Raw genomic sequence first — 20,886 nt, forward strand, 5'->3', positions numbered from 1 at the left:
GTACTGCGGCAGCAGCGACAGGGGATTGTGCTCGATTCATTCTCAGCCTTTCAACCCTCCATTACAAAGTTCTCGGCTTCATTAGAGGATTTAAAACGCAAATTTCCTTTTCGATTGTAACTTTTTTACACTTCTTCAGGGGAAGCTTCTTTTTAAACTGGAAAGGAAATCAGTGTCCCCCGTCCCCTTTGAGATACGGAACGTGTTTTAAAAGAAATTCATTTGAATACGCGATTCAATCTGCTTGAATAATTGTAATTTAGTCTGTTACGTATACTAAGAAATACTTTATTGTAATTATGTCTATTTGTAACGTTAATTATTTTTAAACTAGCTGTCGCCCACGACTCCGTCCTCTTGGAATAAAAAAAAACTTAATTAGTACCCTATGTTCTTCAAGGTTATGTTTTACATCTATGCCAAATTTTAGCGAGATCCATTCTGCCGTATTAGAGAATCCATCCATCTACCCACAATTTATAATATAAGTAAGAAGGAAGAATAATATAGCTTAATTATTTATGTAGTAGATTAAACGTGATAATTTATTTTGTTAGAAATTGATAAACCAATTTATATTATATGTATATAACAATATTTATGTATATAATATAAATTGTATTAGACAATAAATATACTTATGTAACATACTAATAATATAACGATGCAAATTAGTCCAATCCCAAAAGATTTATACATGCATCCCACATCCACCAAAACGTATTACCCACGTAATTCCCTAACCAGCTAACAATAAGAGGTTGGCCAATCACTCTGTCACTACCTACTAAGAGCATTCCTCCCCCTAATCTTATTTATTATCTTGTTACTTTGTCTAAGTTATTTATCTACAACTTTCTATAAACCAACAAACGTTACAAGTAAACTGTTAAAGTGACAAGGTTGCATCGTTCGGCTACGTATAATTTCTCGTATTATACACAATAGAACCGATTATTCTCCCCTGCGACATGATTTTATTTGTGTAGTTATTACGAGCGTCGGGAGAGATATTTAAATTTCATTAGGTTTGTTTTACACTTAATTTGTGAGGGGAGTAGCGAGATATCGTTGGGGTGGGGTTCTGTTATTGCTTTGAGCTTTGCAACTTGTTTCCTATTACCCCGCGTATTGTGATGCCGATTTAAATTTTGCTCGATGCCTGTCATACAATTGAGATTTGGAGGATATATTAATAGCATTCATTGTAAATTTTTTGTATACATAATTGTAAAATTATTAATTTATGTACGTAAAAGTTTACGGCGGTTCTATTTATTTGTCTAGTTTGGTTTAGTTCTATATATTTTTCTATATATCATGAAACATATAATAAGAAATATTAAACAGTTACGAGTATAATAATCTACTTAATATAAACATAATAAATGGTAGTTATATACATAATATTTATCTTACTTCTAAAAAACAATTTGGAATTATTTATTTATTATTATTAAACTTCATTTATAAAATTCATAGTAAACTATTGTAATTTAATGTAAACAAAAGATTTCAACTATTGTTTTGTCCATTAAAATTATATTAAAGTGGGTACAGAATGTAATAAGGGCGCGTTCAAACTGTAGCGTTTGTGTAAATGGCAACATTTCGCAGACGCAGACTCCATTAGCGCTGTTCGCCGGACTGTCACAATAATTTTTCTTTCCCGCCGCCGCTAATTCTCAGCCGCGCTCCGCTGAACATGTACATCGATATCATGTTCTTGATACTTTACAAATTATGTCTCAATTTTTTTTGTGACTGAGTGTTCACTGTTTGCCTTAAAGAGGCATTTATAGCTTCACTGGGCTTTAGGTGGTCGGGTGCAGATGGCGTTTAGCCTGAACCACATTTAAGAGTAACAAGACTCGAGGGCTCCCTCAGGAACCTCGGCTCGGGCTGTTACTTCGTTATTGTTACTTTATTGCGTTAATTCTCAAGATTTTTTTATGTAAACTATCTCAATATAAGCATTTACATAACTTTAACTTGATTACATTATGTATCAAGTTAGAAGTTATTATAAGTTAAACATTTGAATACGCATTTTATTTTCGATCATTTTCTTTTTAATATTATTTTCATGTGTACCTTTCTCCCTATATTTCTATGCTGTTCTAACCGATATTAGTATTAAAATGATGATAGTTAAAACAAATAAAAAGGACCAATTATTAGTTTTGAAAAGTTCGAAACATTTTTATTTATTAACCTAATGAAATACAGCCTAAAAGGGAATAGTATCAAGAAGTTTAAATGCGGCGTATAAAGTTCGGCGGCTGATATCGACTTTTATTACTGCGGAGGGGTTGGTCATTAGCGAGATAAAGCGGCTGCCACCTGATAAAGTGCGTTTTGTTGCTCACTTACTTATATACCTTTATTACTGTACATGCAAACCTATTTACTTCAACGAATTGGGCTACCCATTATTTACAGTAATAGACGACTAAAGTAACCTAAAAGGAATCCAAGATAATTAACGATGTATCGCATTTCTTTTACTTTCTTCTTGAAAAACGTTATCCTATTATCTTTCTGTCACACAAAAACGTCAAAAATACTTTAAAATTACAGGTAACACAGACGTGTCGTGTGTTGCCCGCACAAAAAAAACGTGATTAAAATAAAGTAATGTAGGTGTTGTGTCGCAATTGTGAGATGTGTAGTGCTCTCTAAATAATAAACAATAGCGACGGCGATTATTAACACTTACACAGAGCCCCGGCGAGAATGATTGATGAGATTACCCGCCCCGCTATGACTAATAGAGTGCCACAAACATATGATATTCGTTGCGGCGAACAGTTTCGTAATGTACAATGCTACCTGCGCTCTACGCTACGACAAACTCTATGAAAAATGCTTTTGTAACACACTAATTTATTAATTCGTTGTTGAATTTGTTACACGTACAATTTTGTTACCACTGCTACAAGTATTTTCCTGTTCATTATCTGCAAGTTCTTTTTAGTTTGAAAAAGATTCCACTAATTGAGATCAAACGGGATCCAAGTTAAAATAACGTCTGTTATGCTTTACTGATATATAGAAAACGAAAAAGCAATAAACAATTTTTGTAAACATAAAAAAGTTTTTAGGAAAATTGGGCAAATATCTTGCTTAGAAAAGAAACATTGCTAAGAAAGATTTACGCACAAATAACAAGCCAACGTTTTGACTTGACGAATAAATTTGTTTTTGTGACAGAGTAGTGGAGCGGAGGTAATTCGGGTCGCGGGCGTCGGAATCTTTGCCCCCGGGCGCGGGGTGCTCTGCCCCCGAGTGGGGCTAGCCCATAAACGCGATTAGACAAACATTTCCTGAAGCGGACCACTTTTTTTCTGCTCAAAAAGTTGGCGTATAAATCAGATCGTTGGTGCGTCGCAGTATTCGCATCGTCTTGCCAAATTTATGTACCGATCGGCCCTTTCGTATGGAGATGTGGCCCGCTATTTACATATAAATACCACGATTATTTGAATTATTCAATCGAGAGGGGGCGGCGCTGACAAATCACTTCCTCAGGAGATGGCATAAGTCGCTAGGCTCGAGTCTAGTTTGACGTGTGCGGTGCGCGGCATGCCGCCGTGCGGGATACATTGCTCTCTATAACTTTTTATGACGCCATTGCCTCTAATAGGATTATCGCATTCAGGAGAAATGGATATTACATAATTTGTAATTTTTATCCGAACATAATAAACATCTATTCGGGCTCGATAAACTTAGAGTAATTGTAATTCTCGAAAACACGTTGAATTTTATCTTTGTATTCTTAATACTATTATATTTTTGCATTTAAATTATTATAACGACTTATTTAGTTATTACACATAAATACCTAGTTAGGAAAATATTATAACAATCTTAAATATAGTATCGTATCAATGATACAAAGGTGTAAAATCATGGTTTTACATTACACAGAAGCCTGACTTTTCTTATATTTTCTGTTTCCGCCATTTACTTGCTAAATACAATTGATAAATCTATTAAAGTATAACGTTTAAACGTGTCGCAATCCAATAATCAACAAATTCCATCTCTGTGTATTGACGAATTGGTTTTACAAGCGAATGATAAAGTTTTATGTGGCAGTTACGTAGCAACAATAGCCGGAGAGCGGGCCAGGACTTCGGGCCTTTAGTGCATCCGATTACCATACAAAAACTTCTATTTCCCGAGCTAAATGGCACGTGAGAGGACATAAAACTGCGGCAAAGCTATGTACAGCATCGCTTCCATTTTCTTTTTTATTCCTCGCTTTTGTGGGTTTTATATAAACATAAATGTATACGTCGTTATGTAAATGTTCTATTACTTGAATACGATTTTAATCTGTTTTTCTTAATATTTACTTTTTATTTTTGTAAACTAACAGAACGATGTATTATATGATATGAAAAATCTGTTGCTAAAAAACTTTATGAAGAAAATCGCACAATTTTATATACAAACTACATGCCATTACCAGTCATGCGAGTTTATTAAAAAAAACAAACGTATCATTGTCAATGGTCGACGAGGTTTCTGATAAGGATCTTTGGATTATCACGTTCCCTACAAGTGGGGTCTGGTTACTGAATTCATTTTACTAATCGTGTTATTGTCTCGAAGAGTATCGCTAATATGGTGTCCGCGCGCGCCGGCCGTTACATCTGATAACATTTGATATGCTAATCACTGGCAAATGTTCGCGTAATGACCGTACGACGGTTTAGCGCCTGCAAGGTACACTCGTGGTTTGATGTGATGTTTTGAACAAACACTTTTAATGCACGGCACAAGCAAAGATAAAATAAACTGGTGTTAGTCACTTATAGGTGGCCAGTGCTATTTTAATGCTGACCTTTTTGGTTTTAACAAATACTTTAAATGTTAGGAAAAACGCGGGAAGCAATAGATTAAAGTTTATTTGCCTGATAATAAGAATTCAAATCAATAACTACGATATTTTATTGTTTGTGATAAAGCAAAGCGTTGTCGTTTATAAATGAATGATTTTGCAAGGACAGATTTTGCCATCAGCCATAGAGCGTAAAATAAATTCGAGTGTACATTAAACGAAAGAGTATTTAGGGGTTAGTTGCACTGCGGCGGGCGGATTAAGATTTTATCGGTAAGAATATGACACGGAGTGCGCGCGCAGGGATCGTTTGATCATCAGTTAGCTGCTAATGCCTTGTAATGCGCCCATTGTTCTCAGCTCGCTGGCACATGATCAAACTGTATGCTTACCACACCAATACTTTGAAAGCGAAGTACGACAGAAATGCTCACAGGATTTTTTTTAAAGTATTATATAAAATCATTTTGTTTATGAATTGCATAAATAGTTTTCTAATATGGATTTAGTTCAATAAGAACCATTTTGATCGGAACATCCTATAGTCAAATTATATGAATAGTTCCCGTCAATTAAAATTATAAAAGAAAATTCTCATCAGGGCATAGACGTCGTTTAATATCGTAACACATTGTCACTACTCTTAGTTAACATAACATATGAAACAGCCAACTACTGAGTTATTGCCGATTTATTTAAAGGAAGACACATTGAATAAATAATGTTTAGATGCAGGTCGTTTAAAGTTTTATCCAATCGCATCGACTATCGATCGCCACCCAATCTCTCCGGCTACTTTTCCACCCTCCCTGTAAAATAAATCGCATTTACAACGTTTCAACCTCGCTAACATGTTAAAACAGAACTAATGGACATTCGCTTCAGTCTCAGCCCGCAGGAGAGGAATAATACAAGTAAAATGGTCCCATCTCCACGCTTCATTAATTTTATTGCCCCGAGGCGCTCCGCTCAAGTCGGAACGCCGCCGCTAGCGAAAACACGACGTTATTGTGTTGCCAGTGAGTTAAATTAAATAAACACACGTCATTATCTATGCCTCGAACTGCACCGCATCCTTTGTGTCATAGACAACTGTCATCGTGGTGTGGCGCGGTAGCTAATCCTTTAGCTGCATACATCGAGATGCGGAGGCGATAACAATGAGTATTTCGCTAATGTAATGTAGATATTAACGCTGGAGCATAACGGAACAACTCAGACACGGCCTTTTTTGTCTGCGGCGACACAATAGGATTATTCTCCATTGATCATTGCTTATGATATAAGTAGTAGCGGAGGGTGTGTAACATGAAAACTAAATTTGGTTTATCGGCTATTATGGAAAATAGGTGTTAATGTTGGAATAGTAATTTATGGGGCAATCGTGACTTCCGTGTTTTTAGCGAGGTTATACGGTTTGTGGCAAACACCATTATGTTCTGAGGAAAACTGAGGCTTATTGCGATAATCCAAGATTTAAGAATAAGTTTAACTTTACATTACTTACCACTGCAAACAATTGCAGTAAACAAATTTAAAATTATACAACCATTCTGTAAAAATTCCCTTTTCCGAGAGTCATAACTTTATGCGCTCATAATATTGTTTTGTTAATTACTTTAAAAACCTAAAGGATACTAATTTAAGTAATGAATAAAAAAGAAACAAAAGGTTATGAGGGTAAGTAGAGGTAAGGTTACATTCTTTAGAGCAGTTCCCGAGTCCCGACCTCACAATGCCCTCAACTACTAATATTTACTTTACTCCGAGAGCGACAAAGGGCCGGAACTATTGTTTGTTGGAAAAGCTTTATTTCGCGACCCTCGCCGCTCCTCGCGACAATAGGTTACCCAACTTAAAAATATATTATCTCACTTGACGTTAGTAAAGTGTGAACATGCTTAGTATTGATACGACTGAATAAGAAACAATTTTATTTTTATTAATTATTTGCATTAAGGCTAACGGATCTATACGCAAAAGAGCAATATACGGTTTTAAAGTAAGCTAAAGTTAGATTATTATCTCAATAAAATTGTGAATAACTTTAATCATAGCAAGCATGGAAACATTAAAAATATATTTTAAGAAAAATTAACGAGAAATGAAATTTGCCAATATCCTTTATTAAATAGAAGGGCATATCCATATCTTACTAACATTCGACCGGGGCGGGGGCACTATAGAGTTGAAAATTATCCCCTTTATGAACGACCTTAAGCATAATAGAGAAAGCACTTAAGCCATTTTCTCCGCCTTTAAGTGGCGTAAGCGCGGTCGTTTGCTGCCAACCTCGTGAGCTAGAAAATCAGCTATTACAACCCAGAAGGCTAATACGGCCCGTCTCACTGTTGTGTACGAATAGTGGGCCGAGGGCTGTGGGGAGAGGTAGAGTGAGGGACGGGAAAGGATCCGGCGTATGGGGAGCATTTCAGGCTAATGTGGCCATTGGGCGGCGCTAACAGCAATTAGGCTACAAGCGAGCAAATGGATTGTGCATTACCGACGACATAGATTGATTTATTGGCTCGCTCAAGGTAGCGATTGAAACCGATCATATGTTTAAACCCCTATATTGACCAATAGTAAAAATGCCTTAACAATGTTACAATTTAAATTAAATATTTACAATGTTTAAGGTAAATAAAAAAGGAAGTGGTTTGAAATAAGGTGATTAAAGGCAATACTCATAATACATTTAGAATATTTGTTCGATGGCTACGCATCTGTTTAGCAAAGATCCTTAAATTCTAATTCGACTTGTACATATTATACTACTTGCAAATAAATAAGATAAACGTGTCGTTCCGTTAACATAACGTAACTAAATGAAATTGATCCATCATTATTCAGTAACAATCATTGATATCCATTACATTCTTTGTGTTACCCTTTCACGTAAAAGATGACATCTGTGAGTTGTCGGGCGTGTATGTGCACATCTATGAATAATAAATGTGCCGAGCTAGCCGATTGGGGAAATTGAATTTTATAGCTGGTAACACATTCGAGGACAGATGTCACAAAATGGCCGCGCGCCGCCGCCGGCTACGTGCCATGTGATCGGAATGTCAAATGGAAATCAAAATTAGGTCGATTGTATTGTTAATAATTAAATAACGGTCGGCATGGCTTCCACACTTTGTAAATATGCGTGGGGGTGTAGGTGCGAGCGACATTGTGATTAACAGAGTTACTTCTGTTTGGATGGACAATTATCAGTCCATTAAGGAAAGTACACAATGAATGATATTTCATTACAATATTGAGCATTTTATTTCCATTAAAATATTCATTCATAATATATTGAAAACTACATCATTTACATGGTGAGTGGATACTAATGAAGTAAGAGGTAACCAATCTTTTATTTTTTTTAAAGAATTGGAATGGAATGGACTTAGAATATAAACATCATCAAGATAGTCGATCATGAAATGGCTTTTATTATATTATATGCAAATCGTTTAAAATGGGTAAGGTTATAGCATAAAGTTAGAATTTTCTAATAAAGAAATTCAATATTATTTGTCACAATAATTTAATCGTCGACGGATAACATTGCTGATCGTTTTCCCCTCAGCTTTCGTCTCCCTGAGCACTTCTGAATTAGATAAATTCGCGCTATCCGTTTACATCATTAAATTTTATGAGCGGCGATACAATAGCGAGTGCCATCGCAAAGAGAGGGACTTTTCCGCCTACGAGGGTACCCCCAACTCGTATTTCCTTTTGGCACGAATTAAGCAGACTATTAAATCAGCTTTGAGACGTATGATGGATCATAAAACTGTCCAGACAATGGTCAATACATTCATATGAAAACTTCTTAGAGGATTTATGATGTTTTATAACTAATAATTATATTCACAAATATCTTATAGTTTGATAAAAGAAAAAAGTTTTTTCTTTTGCTTGATTTAACTACTGATACATGTATGCAGTAATAAAAAGTTAACTTAAAAGATACAAATATCAGTTTGTAAATAAATGATGAAAAATTTCTGCACATGAAAAATAAAAATCGTAACGGCGTGTATTATCTATGGAATAAAATATATACTTTTAATTTATACGTCAATCAGTGTACTCGATTAATTGAATTCACCCTTAACAATGTCAAAAATAACTTCGTCATTTACGAGTAATAGATAGATGGCGTGCCGTGAGTTATTATGTGTCGCCAGAGTTAATCTGTCATAAATGTCAGACGGACATGACGATCCGATGGCCGGTCATTATATCAAGCATTATCACCAGTACCAAATCCCAAACAAGTGCTCCTCTATTGGCCATTGTTATAGAAACTATCACGCAATCACGACTCCATTAATTCGAAATAATTCATTCAAAGGGCCGATGACCGTTGATGTTTCTACCGCAATATAATTGACTTATTACGAGCCGAGTATATCCGTAATAACCATAATTTCTTCAAAATGTCACAGCAAATTGTTTGATTTACTTTTAAATATTTTGATCAGGCAAATACCATTCAATTATATTTGCAGCTGTATTTTTTTAAATGTCAGATGTTACAAAATAACCAAAAAGTATTTGTCAAAATAACGGCCCAGGTGTGATATGGTTTAGCATCTTTTGCGTTAGATTTGGATCAAAGACACAAGAATAGGTACTTATTACCATTTTTAATGATGACGGACCTACGTACGCATTGTTTTCTATTCGTATTAATGGTTTTCTTCTAATGAATTTCGGCATTTCTTCATCACAAAATGTAAAAAAATGAGTGAATTATTGTTTGCTATTATTTATTTAGCGTATTAACGTTAATGAATATTTATTTAATCAGTTTCTCTGACTATAGGTATTCCGTCTAGCTTTGTTATCTGTTGCAATCTGTTGGAAGCTTGAGTGCGCCAAGTTTCCACGTCAGGCTGATTCTCACACAGAGGATTTCCAATAAATACTAAGTCTCTCAACGCTGGACATTCCTGCAAATATGTTACCACTCAAAAAAAAGTCCCTAACCTACTGAATTAGGGAATTTAATTTAATAAATCTCATCCAATGTCATATGTTTGAAATTTCGCGACCACGCACGCGAGTTCGAATCGAACAAGTACGACTAGTCTAAATTTAATTATCAAATACATTGCTATGAATTCTACCAACCTGCAATCTATTGAATTCCACCCATTCTTTGATCAAATTGTTAGAAATGTACAGTACGCGTAGATTTTTCATCACACCAATTCCTCTTAATTTATCGATCGGATTGTAACTTATCCAGAGCTCTTCCAATGTTTCAGCAACGGTTTCCTACACAGATAATATTTTAACGTTAAAAAGAAATATAACAAAGAGGTTTCGTTTGTTATAATAAAAACTTACGATCCCCGCCAAAGATTTTATGTAGTTCCTCCCAAGGGATAAGATCTTCAGACTTCGCATTCCAGCGATTCCGGCGATTTTATCAATCATATTGGATGATAAACTTAGTTTTCTGAAAATGAAGAGGTACTTTAATACAATATTATTACGCATTTTGGTCTTTTCTTGTTTATAGATTCTACTTAAACGATATAAGGAGAAAAATAGTGTAACTTCACTTTGTACAAAGCTTAATCTAATCAATCCATTAGGTGCTATAAAAATATATTAGCATTTCCTTGCTTATGCCGGCTGTGGCACGTCTTCTAGTAAATAAAATAAATCCCGAACTCATATCTTATTAATAATATAATTGCGAATGTTTGGATGGATAGATGGATGTTTGAGTGTATCTCCAGAACGGATGCATGGATCTCGCTGAAATTTGGCATATAATTTGGTACAAGACGCTGGAATAACACATAGGCAGTGGACTAATGTATAAGTTAATGAAGTCTTTTTTCATTCCGCGCTGATTGTTATAAAATAACTTACTCGCAATTAACAAGCGTTGAGAGCGCTCCGTCCATTTTCTCGATCGGTGGCCACTGGAATTGTAGCTCTATAACTTTTGCCTCTGTAGCCACTTCTTCTTTCTCTTTCTCCCATCGTGCAATAGCTTCTTTACATGTTGTAGGTTTTAATGCCATCACCAAAATCTATTAGGTTTCTCTAGTAAAACAGGTTGGTGTCCACTTGTATTTTACAATGTTTTGACATGGTTATATTTTTTGACATTTTTTGATGTTGTGACATATATATTTTTAAAGATTCGACGGTATTTAAGAAACAAGTTTTTGTCGCTGAGCTCTATAAATATGTATAGAGGTCAGTGGTTTTTGTGTAATTGGATATTGTGCCTGTAATTTAACAAGAAGAAATTGTAAATTCAAATTAAAACACACATTAAGTCTATCGCTTGTTATATAATAAAAAAATATTCTAATGCGAATGTAATTAGTAAGAACTATACGAGTGGAGGTTACAAGAAAAAATAAAGTTGATGTTATACGTGCCCGCGTTACATTATATCCGGACTTAGATCCGGGGTACCCGGGTGAGCTGGGTGATCCGGGTGAGTCGGGTCGTCTTGGTTGGACGCCGGTAATCACGTCGCGCCCTCACGCCTCCCCTGACGCCGCACTCCTCCCCCGAGCACCTCATCCCCCGGTCTCCACTCTCTTTGCCCAACGGTTGCTCGCTGAATTTCAAGTGACCGGATTATGTGGCTTCCTATTTTGAAGGATAAGGGCGTTGTTTTATTTACAATTTAGCTTTATGTCGATGTCAGATTTAAAATCTTGTTCATTTCAAACGATTTAACCTAAATTTGTAGATTTAATATTAAAACTAAACAAAATCTTTGGAAAAACTAAAAATGTGTTACTGCTTATAATATTTTTTAATCCCACTCACAGTGTTAAACGGTTCTTAAGCAATCCCTTACTATGTTTCTTTAACTAAGTAAATCAACACGAAAGTTAAAGGTGAAAATAATGCAATATTAAGCTAAATATTGTAAAAAGTTGTTACTATAGTTACGTTGTGAGCGTATCGGGGTCGTAAGCGTTTTTTTTCCATAATCGTGAATGCACTTTGAAAAGAGCAATTACTAGAACAGAATTAATCTTATTCGAGGCAAGCTTATGTAAACATCGCTATTAAAATCACAAATATTTTTTCCACCCCATAGGCGACACAGAGTTGCCAGAGTCGCGGCACGCGCCGGCACGTGTGGCCTCTGGAATTAGTATCCACAGCGCGTGTCTCAACTCACTGACACTTTATTGGCGAAAAGCGTTCACACTCATCGGATTTCAGATTTTTATTTTAGCAATATAGATACACGATAGTAATATAGGTACTTTAATGAAATACCTATCAGTAAAAAAGTAGTAATTAAAAAGGGTTTCCTTCCGGATTCCATTGTACAAGAACTTGTACGTGTGAGCGATATTTATGTTGAGGCTACCTAATATAGACCACGTCTAACAGTACTGGTGTGCGTTGTCGGTAGTTCCTTAAAATGAGTGAGAAAGAAAGCAGAACGAACATAACTTGATACTTCAATATACGTATATCGTCAGGTTCATTCTAAAGAAATATATGTGCATGGTGTATGGATGTAAAAGAAATAAAGAGAAGATTGTCAATGTGGAAGGATAAAGCCAAAGGGAAATTTTAATTAACGTGTACCCCTCTGGTTTGCACGCGTGAGTATATGCTTATCTATACTTAATAATTGAAGTAAATTATTAGACTTTGAAGTTATTACAAAAACGCCTACCATTTAAGATTCCGCAAAAGTTTGAAAACTTCTCCCTTAACGGAAGATAATATGATGATTTTTATTTCTGTTTTTTACATTGTCATTTAGATACCGATTTTAATATATTTTAAACAAATACCTATAAAAATGGGCTATTTCAATGAATAAAAGCTTCGTCATAAAATGCGGAAGGAATTTTGTACGTAACATGAAAATACTATTTAATGGCAAGTAATAATGAAATGTCATTGTCAAATTGTCAACACAACGTCAGGGCATGCGTATAACCTCAAAAATGAATAAACATTGAGCACACACTATATTATTTGTACCAGAAAACAATCAAATTAGTGAGAATGGACGATTTACAACTAAATATTTCATCTGTTAAAAAGGTAAGTCTATATTATATTTTTCTTATAGCTTGTACGATCCTTATATAGTAGTTGCTACATAAGTACACTGATATATTTTTTAGAATAATAAGACTAAAAAAGGTATTGTGCAGCAAAGTAAATCTTCAGAATACAAATTTGTACCAAAACCAGTTGTAAGTGGTAAAATTATTGCTAGAAAAAGACCACAGAATGCTCACAACAAGTTTTCAAGTGCAAGATCAGATGAACCAAAACAAAAAGTGTCTAGGTTAAATGATGCACCTGTTGCCACATCTAATGACTTAGAAACAAAACTTAGAGATCTTAGTGAAAACAAAGGAAAGTTTAAAGATAAAAACTACCAAGAAATTGTTGACGATTTGCAAGTAAAGCAAAAACCTAGAAGCGGAGGTTGGATTTCATCATTATTTAAAAATAACCCAGACGTGCCTCGAATAGGCCAGAAAGCTGTTAAACCAATTGTTGAAAAAGTATTTACTGCTCAGACTTTCTCAGAATTGGACCTTCACCCTCACAGCATTGCCAATTTAAATCAGAATTTGAATTTGAAACAACTTATGACAGTCCAACAAAACTCTATACCAGTTATTCTACAGGGTAGAGATGTTTTAATTAGGTAAGTTCCTTCTAAATATTCATTTTGCACAATATTACTCATACACTAAGAATATAAATATAATTGCTAATTATCAACAATGATACCCTACCAATACAAAAAATATTGTATGTTTTATTTCTATTTGGGCTTGTAGGTCCCAAACAGGTTCGGGGAAAACATTGGCATATGCTTTACCAATCATAGAGGGCCTCCAAGCGATCAGACCAAAAATAAACAGACATGATGGCATTAGAGTTATTGTTGTTGTACCAACAAGAGAGTTGGCGGTTCAAACTTATGAGCTCTTTGTGAAATTAGTTAAGGTAGGTTTAATTATGATTATCATAATGTTGAAAAATTATAATATAATATTTAATGATGATAAGTAATATTTGACTGATGTTATCTGTAGTTCTATTCAGACATTACATATTAGTTTATTCATGTATATAGCCTTTTATCTGGATTGTACCTGGTCTTCTGAGTGGTGGACAAAAGCGGAAAGCAGAGAAAGCTAGATTAAGGAAGGGACTTAGCATATTAGTGGGCACACCGGGCAGAATAAATGATCATTTGAGGCACACACATTCCTTTAATTTTGCTAAAACTGGGTGAGTTAATAATAATTTCTTGACTTATTTTATATGGTTTTTATTTCCTACTTTACGCTATTGAATTTCTTTTATAAAATACTAGTGGTCACTGTGACTTCATATGTGTTGATTAAAAAGTAACCTGAGTTACTCCTTCACGGAAGCTATCAGCAAAATTCCTATTAAAATTGCTCCAGTCCTTTTGACCATTACCTGGAATAAACATGAATTTGAAGACAGACAGAAATTTTTTTTTGAATTGTAATTTTGTTATAAGCGACACATGATTTTTTTCGATATTATATTATACATAAACCCACCAATTTTATTAAATCTGTAATAGATATGTAAGTTAACATTTTCTTACCACAAGTTTTGGCTGCCATAAAACCTATAAACATAGATTCTGCCATCTCACATTCTATTAATAAAATAGGTAGCAATATTTAGATTTGTCTAGGGGTACTCACTGTTAGAATAGTACAAACATTTTAAGGAAATTTCAGCTGTCTAGTCTTGGATGAAGCTGATCGTTTATTAGATATGGGATATGAAAAAGATGTAGCAGCAATTGTAAAAGCTATTGAAGATCATAAAAAGGCAGCAACATATGACCCAATTGCCCTTATGAGACAGTCTGTTAACAAAAACATTTCAAATGATGAGAAATCTGTAGAGAATGCATCTACAGAAAATACTGAAGAAAATCAAGTAAAACATCATTTAACAGAAGTGTTTTTATCAAAAAATAGACAAACTATTCTTTTATCGGCAACACTTACAAAGGTATTGCTTTGTTCATAAATTCCTATAAATATTGCATACATTAGGGTATTGTAACTTTTACGTCTTGCATTTTTAGGCAGTGGAAAATTTGGCCGGTATTACTATGCAGGATCCAGTTTTTGTTGATACTTCAGAAGGAAAAGTACTTGTAGCAGATTCATTAAAACATATTGGGGATTTAAATAAAATAGATGATAATGTAAATAATAAAAAAGATAAAATTAAATCAGATCCCATATCCCCACAAAAACCTAATCTTGCTGCAACACAAAAAGTGGAGAATAATCTAACGAATTCTCTTAATAATATTGAAATAAGAAGAGGTAAAAATCAAGTAGTACCGTATTTTTTGTTTGGTTGTACGTGTTTATTTAATGAATGTAAAAATTTTAGGTTTAGTAGCTTTTTCAGGGATAAATATTGAAGATCAACCTAAAGATGTGAAAGATGAAAAAGCCAGTTCAAAAACTGCAACTAAAAGAAAACACGAAAGTGACAGTGATTCAGATTATGAATATTTTAAAGTACAAAAAGAATTAGAAGCAAAGAAACCTAAGAAAGTGGAAGAAGTAAAAGAAATTGAACCTATTAAGAAAGATAATGTATTTGAAGAAGCAGTGAAATCAGCAGTTGTTGATGACGAATTAGTTCTTCCTGCTACTGTAAATCAAAAGTTCTTAATCGTTCCAATGAAATTAAGACTAGTAACACTTTGTTCTCTTATTGTAGAACATTGTTATTTGGACAAGAAATGTGGTAAAATGATAGTTTTCATGGCGACTACAGAAATGGTCGATTATCATTCTGAATTACTGGAAACTGTGTTGACGGGAAACGAAGCGAAGGTGAAAAAGAAAGAAGATAAAAATAAAAAGACAAAAACAAAGAAGCAAAAGAAGAATGATAAAGGAGATGATCAGGTAAGAAATAGTTATTTTTATTTAAAACTATTTTTAACAGGAAAATACAGGATACTCACTTTTTGCCGCGACTTCGTTCGCGTAGAATTAACGAACTTAGTAAGTAGCCTATGGGTCTTTCCAAATTATGTCCTCTCTGAGATCCGTTCAGCTGTTTTGGAGATACTTAATAACATCCATCCATCCAAACTTTTGCATTTATAGCATTAAAATAATGTAGCCAGAAGTAAGATTTTACGAGATTGTTGTGTATTTTTGGTGATGGTAATTTCCTTCTTCCTTTTATAAAAGGATTCGTCGGAATCTTCGGATAATTCTGATTCTGAATTTGAAATGGAATACGAGGCACCAGACGAGGGTGGTTTAGTGCCGATAGACTTGGATGTGTTCAGTTTGCACGGCTCAATGCCGCACGAGCGAAGAATGGAGGTTTTCAAGCAATTCAGAGCTGCTAAAAGAGGATTATTAATATGTACTGTAAGTAATACATAATTTACAATTCACTATAGTATATTTTTTTGATTGTATTTGTTTCTAATCCTGTAAATTTCTTTATCATATCGACTTTTTTTTAAGCATTTATTAATTACAATCCTTTGGCGCGAATGACGTGCTCTCGTTATAAAGTCTAGTGTCAGAATGATTAGTAAGGGGACATAGACGTCGACATTTTAGTAAGGCTAGTGTTGTGCCAGTACACCGGCACAGTGTCGGGTTTTCTTCCTAACCGTATTTACTGTTGAGGTTTAGAATTCAACAGCTGACCATTACAATCCAGTGACTTTAAACTATTATCTATTGCATGTTTTGTTTTTTATTTGAGTAAAATTTAATAACCATTTAACTTCGACTTCCGACTATTATAATAAAAAAGAATAACAAAGCTATTGTGTTTGGTAAGACGTAATTGCAAAATAACCTAATATGGCTATAATAGACAAATTCAAATGTTGTAATAGTTTCATGATTATAACACGAGTATTATGTACGCAAACTAATAGCCGTTTAATGGTCGACTGCGTCGCTTTTGCAATGGCCCGCGGTTATTATTGACTTCCGGACGATTAATTTAAATAGAGTTTACCCGTCAATACTAACTGAACGTTTATAGATTCGCACAACACTAGCACGATTAATTTTGCAATTATATTTGCCCATATACACTATGTGTAACCCGGGACTCCGTCTGCGTGGAATTTTCCAAAAAAACTTCATTAGTAGCCTATGTGTTCTTCCGGGCTATGTTCTACATCTATGCCAAATTTCAGTAAGATCTATGCAGCTATGTTGAAGATACCTTCTAAAATACATCATTCTAAACATTCGCATTTATAATATTAATAACATTACAGTACTATAAAAAAAAAACTAGCAATTCCCACTGCTGGTACTTTTTTATATATACCAAAAGATTTTCTACATTTCTAATTGCAAGATTGACCGTTATTTAGTGTACTGAAAGTTCAATTTGCAGTTGAATTTTAATGAAACGACAAGAGTTTATAGAAGCCTAAGTTGATCATAACCAACTTGGGTAAGAAATAATTGCTGTCTAGACGCATAACGATTGCACTTTATCAGACATTTGATTAACATTTTATTGTCGATGTTAAAAGGTGCAATTACTGTTGTGGCATTTTTTCATTGTTTTTTTTGTCTTAATTCTGCACTGTGCACCCTATAAGTGATGATGTGCAGGTGTTTTAAACCTCTAATAAACAACAATCTATACATATAAATAAAATTGGAGTGTCTGTTTGTAATATTGAAATAACCGATAGCTGATGTAATAAGTAGTAACTTAGGCTACGTTTATTTTAGATAAAATATTTTATTTTACAATAATAAAGTAATGTAGCAATGTTCAAGTAATGATCAGTACCGAGCGCAGCTCAAAGTATTTCAGGCGGACGAAGTCGCGGGCACTACTAATACGAAATATAATCACCATTCAATGTCGGTTATACTTGATATTAAGTCTTTATTAATTTAATGACAAAGCACAATTCATGAAGGTTATTCTTTACTTTGTTATCTTTTAATCGATCATTGGTCAATATTTTTATGGATTTTTTTTAAGTTGTTCGTGCATTTTATTATGCATTGTTTATGTGAGATTAGTTAGTAATGATTGACAAAAACTTAGATGTTGATGTTACACGTAATAATATTTATTTATTCTACATTGTATTGCTTAGATTTACAAATTGAATCCTTACTAATATTATAAATGCGAAACTAACTCTGTCTGTCAGTCTGTCCTTCTTTCATGCAAAAACTACTTAAGCTATTTAAATGATATTTGGTACACAGATAGTCTAGAGCCTGGGGAAGAACATAGGCTATTTTTTAACTCCAATAAAGGGTTGTAAGGAGTTGAAAAGGTGGTTGGAATTTTTTATGAAAGTATTGTCATTTTTAAAGATAGAATCTTAACACTTATTTTATAGGTTGTTAATTTGATATAAATAAATATGACATTAATGTTTTATAAAAATGTTATCCTCAAGGGTGCAAAATAACAAGAGGGAATAGGGGATAAAAGTTTGAGAAGTATTAGAATATACGATGTTTTGCGAGTTTAATTTTTGTCGTTATGTTCTATGAGTGTTTGTAAAATAAAGACTAAGACAAAATTTCACGCGGACGATGTCACGGGCTCAGCTAGTTTTTCATAAAGCTTTCAAATATTATTAGAATATATGTTTGTATGTGTCATATTTGACCTTGAACTGCGTTAAAAGATATTACAACATTTATACTTTTCATAATTTCAGTTCAATTAAATCGTAGTTATTTTGATTTAAAGTTGTTTCGCGTGTTAAGTTGTCGCTTAAGTTTAACATTGGTAATAAAGAAGTGAAGTATATCAGCTTTAGTAATGTTTCGTTTAGTATATCACGTTTAAAATTATCAAATGAATTTATTCTACCAGTTTAATTTAATAAAGTTAATTAATGTAACATTGTCGCGACGTTTATTACGGAAGGCAATCAGAGTATATGTGCCGGTCGGTCCAATCCCGGTCGCCGCGGGGCGCCGCTGACGCCGCGGGCCGCCGCTGACGCCGCGGGCCGCCGCGACCCGCCACCGCACATTACATTCTATAATGCTTCTGTTCAACATAATTATGTGCTTTTATAATTGCAGTAATCAAAATTTAAAATTGTCTATCTAAATTTATCGTGACAATGTCAGATTCTTTTTGGTTGATTTTTTTTACGTGTTTGTAGTTTAGTTTTTTGCCTAGATGTTACGAATTAGGACACTTATTTTTGATCACAATAAGTAAACGATGAATGATTTAGTAACATTTATATGAATATGTTTCGTTAGTTGTATGTATGTTTGGGTAGGACGTTGCCGCCCGAGGTCTGGACGTGCCGCGTGTGGACCTCGTGCTACAGTATTGCGCCCCAGCCTCCGCCACCGATTACGTACATAGGTAATTCCTATCTTTATTAACATATTATAGATATGTATATATGTAATTTAAAAATGCATAAAGTACATATTGCTTTAAGTTAGTCAATATAATATTTACTAAAAAATGCGATCAGGGTGGGGCGCACAGGGCGCGCGGCGCAGGTCGGGGCGGCTATCCTGATGCTATTGCCTAGCGAGGCCGAATTTGTGAGACATTTGGAGCAGAAGAGAATCAGGTACTATATATCAGATCTAACAAGTCCTAATAAAGTTTACTTTTGTAGTTAGATATTTATCTGTGGTCCTTAAATTTTTATAGCTTTCCTATTTACCAGTCCATCTTTACAACTACAATGAAAGGAATATATTGAAGAGTTTGTTTGATAGGCTACGGCAAACGGACGAATCGCAGTCGTTGGAAGCACTGCGCACTTTAGCGCCCACTGCGTCTAACCCTGCGCGTGCCGCCATCGCCGTGCAGACCCGGCTCGAGCATACCGCGCACAGTCACCGCGACTGGCTCGCGAGGGCCAGCAGAGGTATACTTCTTTTCAAATATCTTGGCGGCTCAACAGGATGCTGTGTAGTGTTTTCCCCCGTATTCCGCTATACTACTCTATAATGAGAATTATTTGAATTTGAACTGCAAGATGTGTCTTAACTTTGATGATTTTTAAGTTTTTTTAGGCTTTAAAGGCCCTAAAAGTTACGGAAAATTTTTCGCTTTTCATAGTTTACAGCAATATTTCAGGTCGGATGTAGTAGTCAATTGCACCGAATTACTTCATCAAATTGTCTTAACATCTTTATCAGCGTATACATCTTGGGTCCGTTCCTACTCGGGGTATCCGCGCGAGGTGCGTATGTGGCTGGACGCCCGGCAGCTCCACCTTGGTCATGCAGCGAAGGCGTTCGCGCTCCGGGAGACCCCCGCCGCGCTGGCGAGAAGGGCCAAATCCGACCCCAATTTTAAGAAGGAAAGACCGGTCAACCGGTTGACTATTCATGAAGAGGAACAAAAGAAACGACCAGGGTTAGTGTATACTTTATTGATCTGGTTTAATTAATCACATTTATCTTAGTGCCACTAACAATTTGGCTAAATTTTACGTCAAAATTTCTCTAGTTTTGTTACGAACTTCATTACTGTTGCTTTACATTATTTCACCGGATGAAAAACAACAAACTAAAGAAAAGAAGTATGTTTCTAACGCTTGTGTGGTTTATTCAGGTTCCCCAAGATGAAGGCGGGCATGTTTGGCAATAAGGTTGTCAATAAACAGAGCTCTATGCACACGGCCTGCGAGTTCGACAGCGGACTGCCCCCCATTGACACCTATAACTTTAAGAAGAAGAATAAAAATAAGCAAAAATGAATTATTAACGATACGGTGTTATACAAAAATGTATATCGAATGTTTACATAAATGTTTATACAGGAATTTGTTTGTTTTATTAATTAATTTGGAACCTCAACTAGACCTTTATGAGTTTGTTGTTACTATGTTGTTCATCTAAAATCTATATCACTACGAAGTATTGAGTAAAAAATATAAGCGGCTTAGCTAATCGAAATAAAAAATGCTACAATTGATTTAAATTGAAAGAACCTAAAGTGGTCAATAAATCTTAGTAGCACAGTTTTAAAGG

At 34.6% G+C, this 20,886-nt stretch overlaps 2 protein-coding genes across 7 annotated transcripts; one reads left to right on the forward strand and one right to left on the reverse strand.

Moving 5' to 3' along the window:
• Window positions 1-5,479: 5,479 nt before the first annotated feature.
• LOC106117530 (dynein light chain 1, axonemal) lies at window positions 5,480-11,085 on the reverse strand. Of its 3 annotated transcripts, XM_013311892.1 has the most exons (5): window positions 10,742-11,079; window positions 10,208-10,319; window positions 9,989-10,135; window positions 9,642-9,807; window positions 5,643-5,661 (listed from the first exon to the last, which is right to left on the reverse strand). In XM_013311892.1, the coding sequence occupies exons 1-4, from the start codon at window positions 10,894-10,896 to the stop codon at window positions 9,658-9,660; spliced, it is 564 nt and encodes a 187-aa protein (XP_013167346.1). In that variant the 5' UTR covers window positions 10,897-11,079; the 3' UTR covers window positions 5,643-5,661; window positions 9,642-9,657. The 3 variants fall into 3 exon arrangements, with proteins under 3 accessions (XP_013167347.1, XP_013167346.1, XP_013167345.1); XM_013311893.1 differs by lacking the exon at window positions 9,642-9,807 and having other exon boundaries at window positions 5,480-5,661; window positions 10,742-11,085; XM_013311891.1 differs by lacking the exon at window positions 5,643-5,661 and having other exon boundaries at window positions 8,858-9,807.
• A 1,669-nt stretch (window positions 11,086-12,754) lies between these two features.
• LOC106117387 (probable ATP-dependent RNA helicase CG8611) lies at window positions 12,755-20,640 on the forward strand. Of its 4 annotated transcripts, none has more exons than XM_013311675.1 (13): window positions 12,755-12,910; window positions 12,994-13,529; window positions 13,666-13,834; window positions 13,965-14,122; window positions 14,611-14,890; window positions 14,967-15,213; window positions 15,284-15,810; window positions 16,102-16,287; window positions 19,167-19,255; window positions 19,371-19,472; window positions 19,624-19,775; window positions 20,050-20,269; window positions 20,468-20,640. In XM_013311675.1, the coding sequence occupies exons 1-13, from the start codon at window positions 12,872-12,874 to the stop codon at window positions 20,610-20,612; spliced, it is 2,850 nt and encodes a 949-aa protein (XP_013167129.1). In that variant the 5' UTR covers window positions 12,755-12,871; the 3' UTR covers window positions 20,613-20,640. The 4 variants fall into 4 exon arrangements, with proteins under 4 accessions (XP_013167129.1, XP_013167130.1, XP_013167133.1 ...); XM_013311676.1 differs by having other exon boundaries at window positions 15,290-15,810; XM_013311679.1 differs by having other exon boundaries at window positions 15,293-15,810.
• Window positions 20,641-20,886: the final 246 nt, after the last annotated feature.

The sequence above is a fragment of the Papilio xuthus genome, unplaced genomic scaffold, assembly GCF_000836235.2.
Source record: "Papilio xuthus unplaced genomic scaffold, Pxut_1.1 DF827680.1, whole genome shotgun sequence".
In the NCBI taxonomy this organism is placed as follows: Eukaryota; Metazoa; Arthropoda; class Insecta; order Lepidoptera; family Papilionidae; genus Papilio; species Papilio xuthus.

What these genes read in the sequence shown, in the direction of transcription:
- LOC106117387 (XM_013311675.1), top strand. Translation starts at nt 12,872, where the DNA reads ATGGACGATTTACAACTAAATATTTCATCTGTTAAAAAG. An exon ending in TCTTTGTGAAATTAGTTAAG is followed by an intron (nt 13,835 to 13,964) that starts GTAGGTTTAATT and finishes TCATGTATATAG; the next exon opens with CCTTTTATCTGGATTGTACC. An exon ending in GAGGATTATTAATATGTACT is followed by an intron (nt 16,288 to 19,166) that starts GTAAGTAATACA and finishes ATGTTTGGGTAG; the next exon opens with GACGTTGCCGCCCGAGGTCT.
- LOC106117530 (XM_013311892.1), bottom strand. Translation starts at nt 10,896, where the DNA reads ATGGCATTAAAACCTACAACATGTAAAGAAGCTATTGCACGATGGGAG. An exon ending in TAAAATCTTTGGCGGGGATC is followed by an intron (nt 10,136 to 10,207) that starts GTAAGTTTTTAT and finishes TTATCTGTGTAG; the next exon opens with GAAACCGTTGCTGAAACATT. An exon ending in TGGAATTCAATAGATTGCAG is followed by an intron (nt 9,808 to 9,988) that starts GTTGGTAGAATT and finishes ACATATTTGCAG; the next exon opens with GAATGTCCAGCGTTGAGAGA.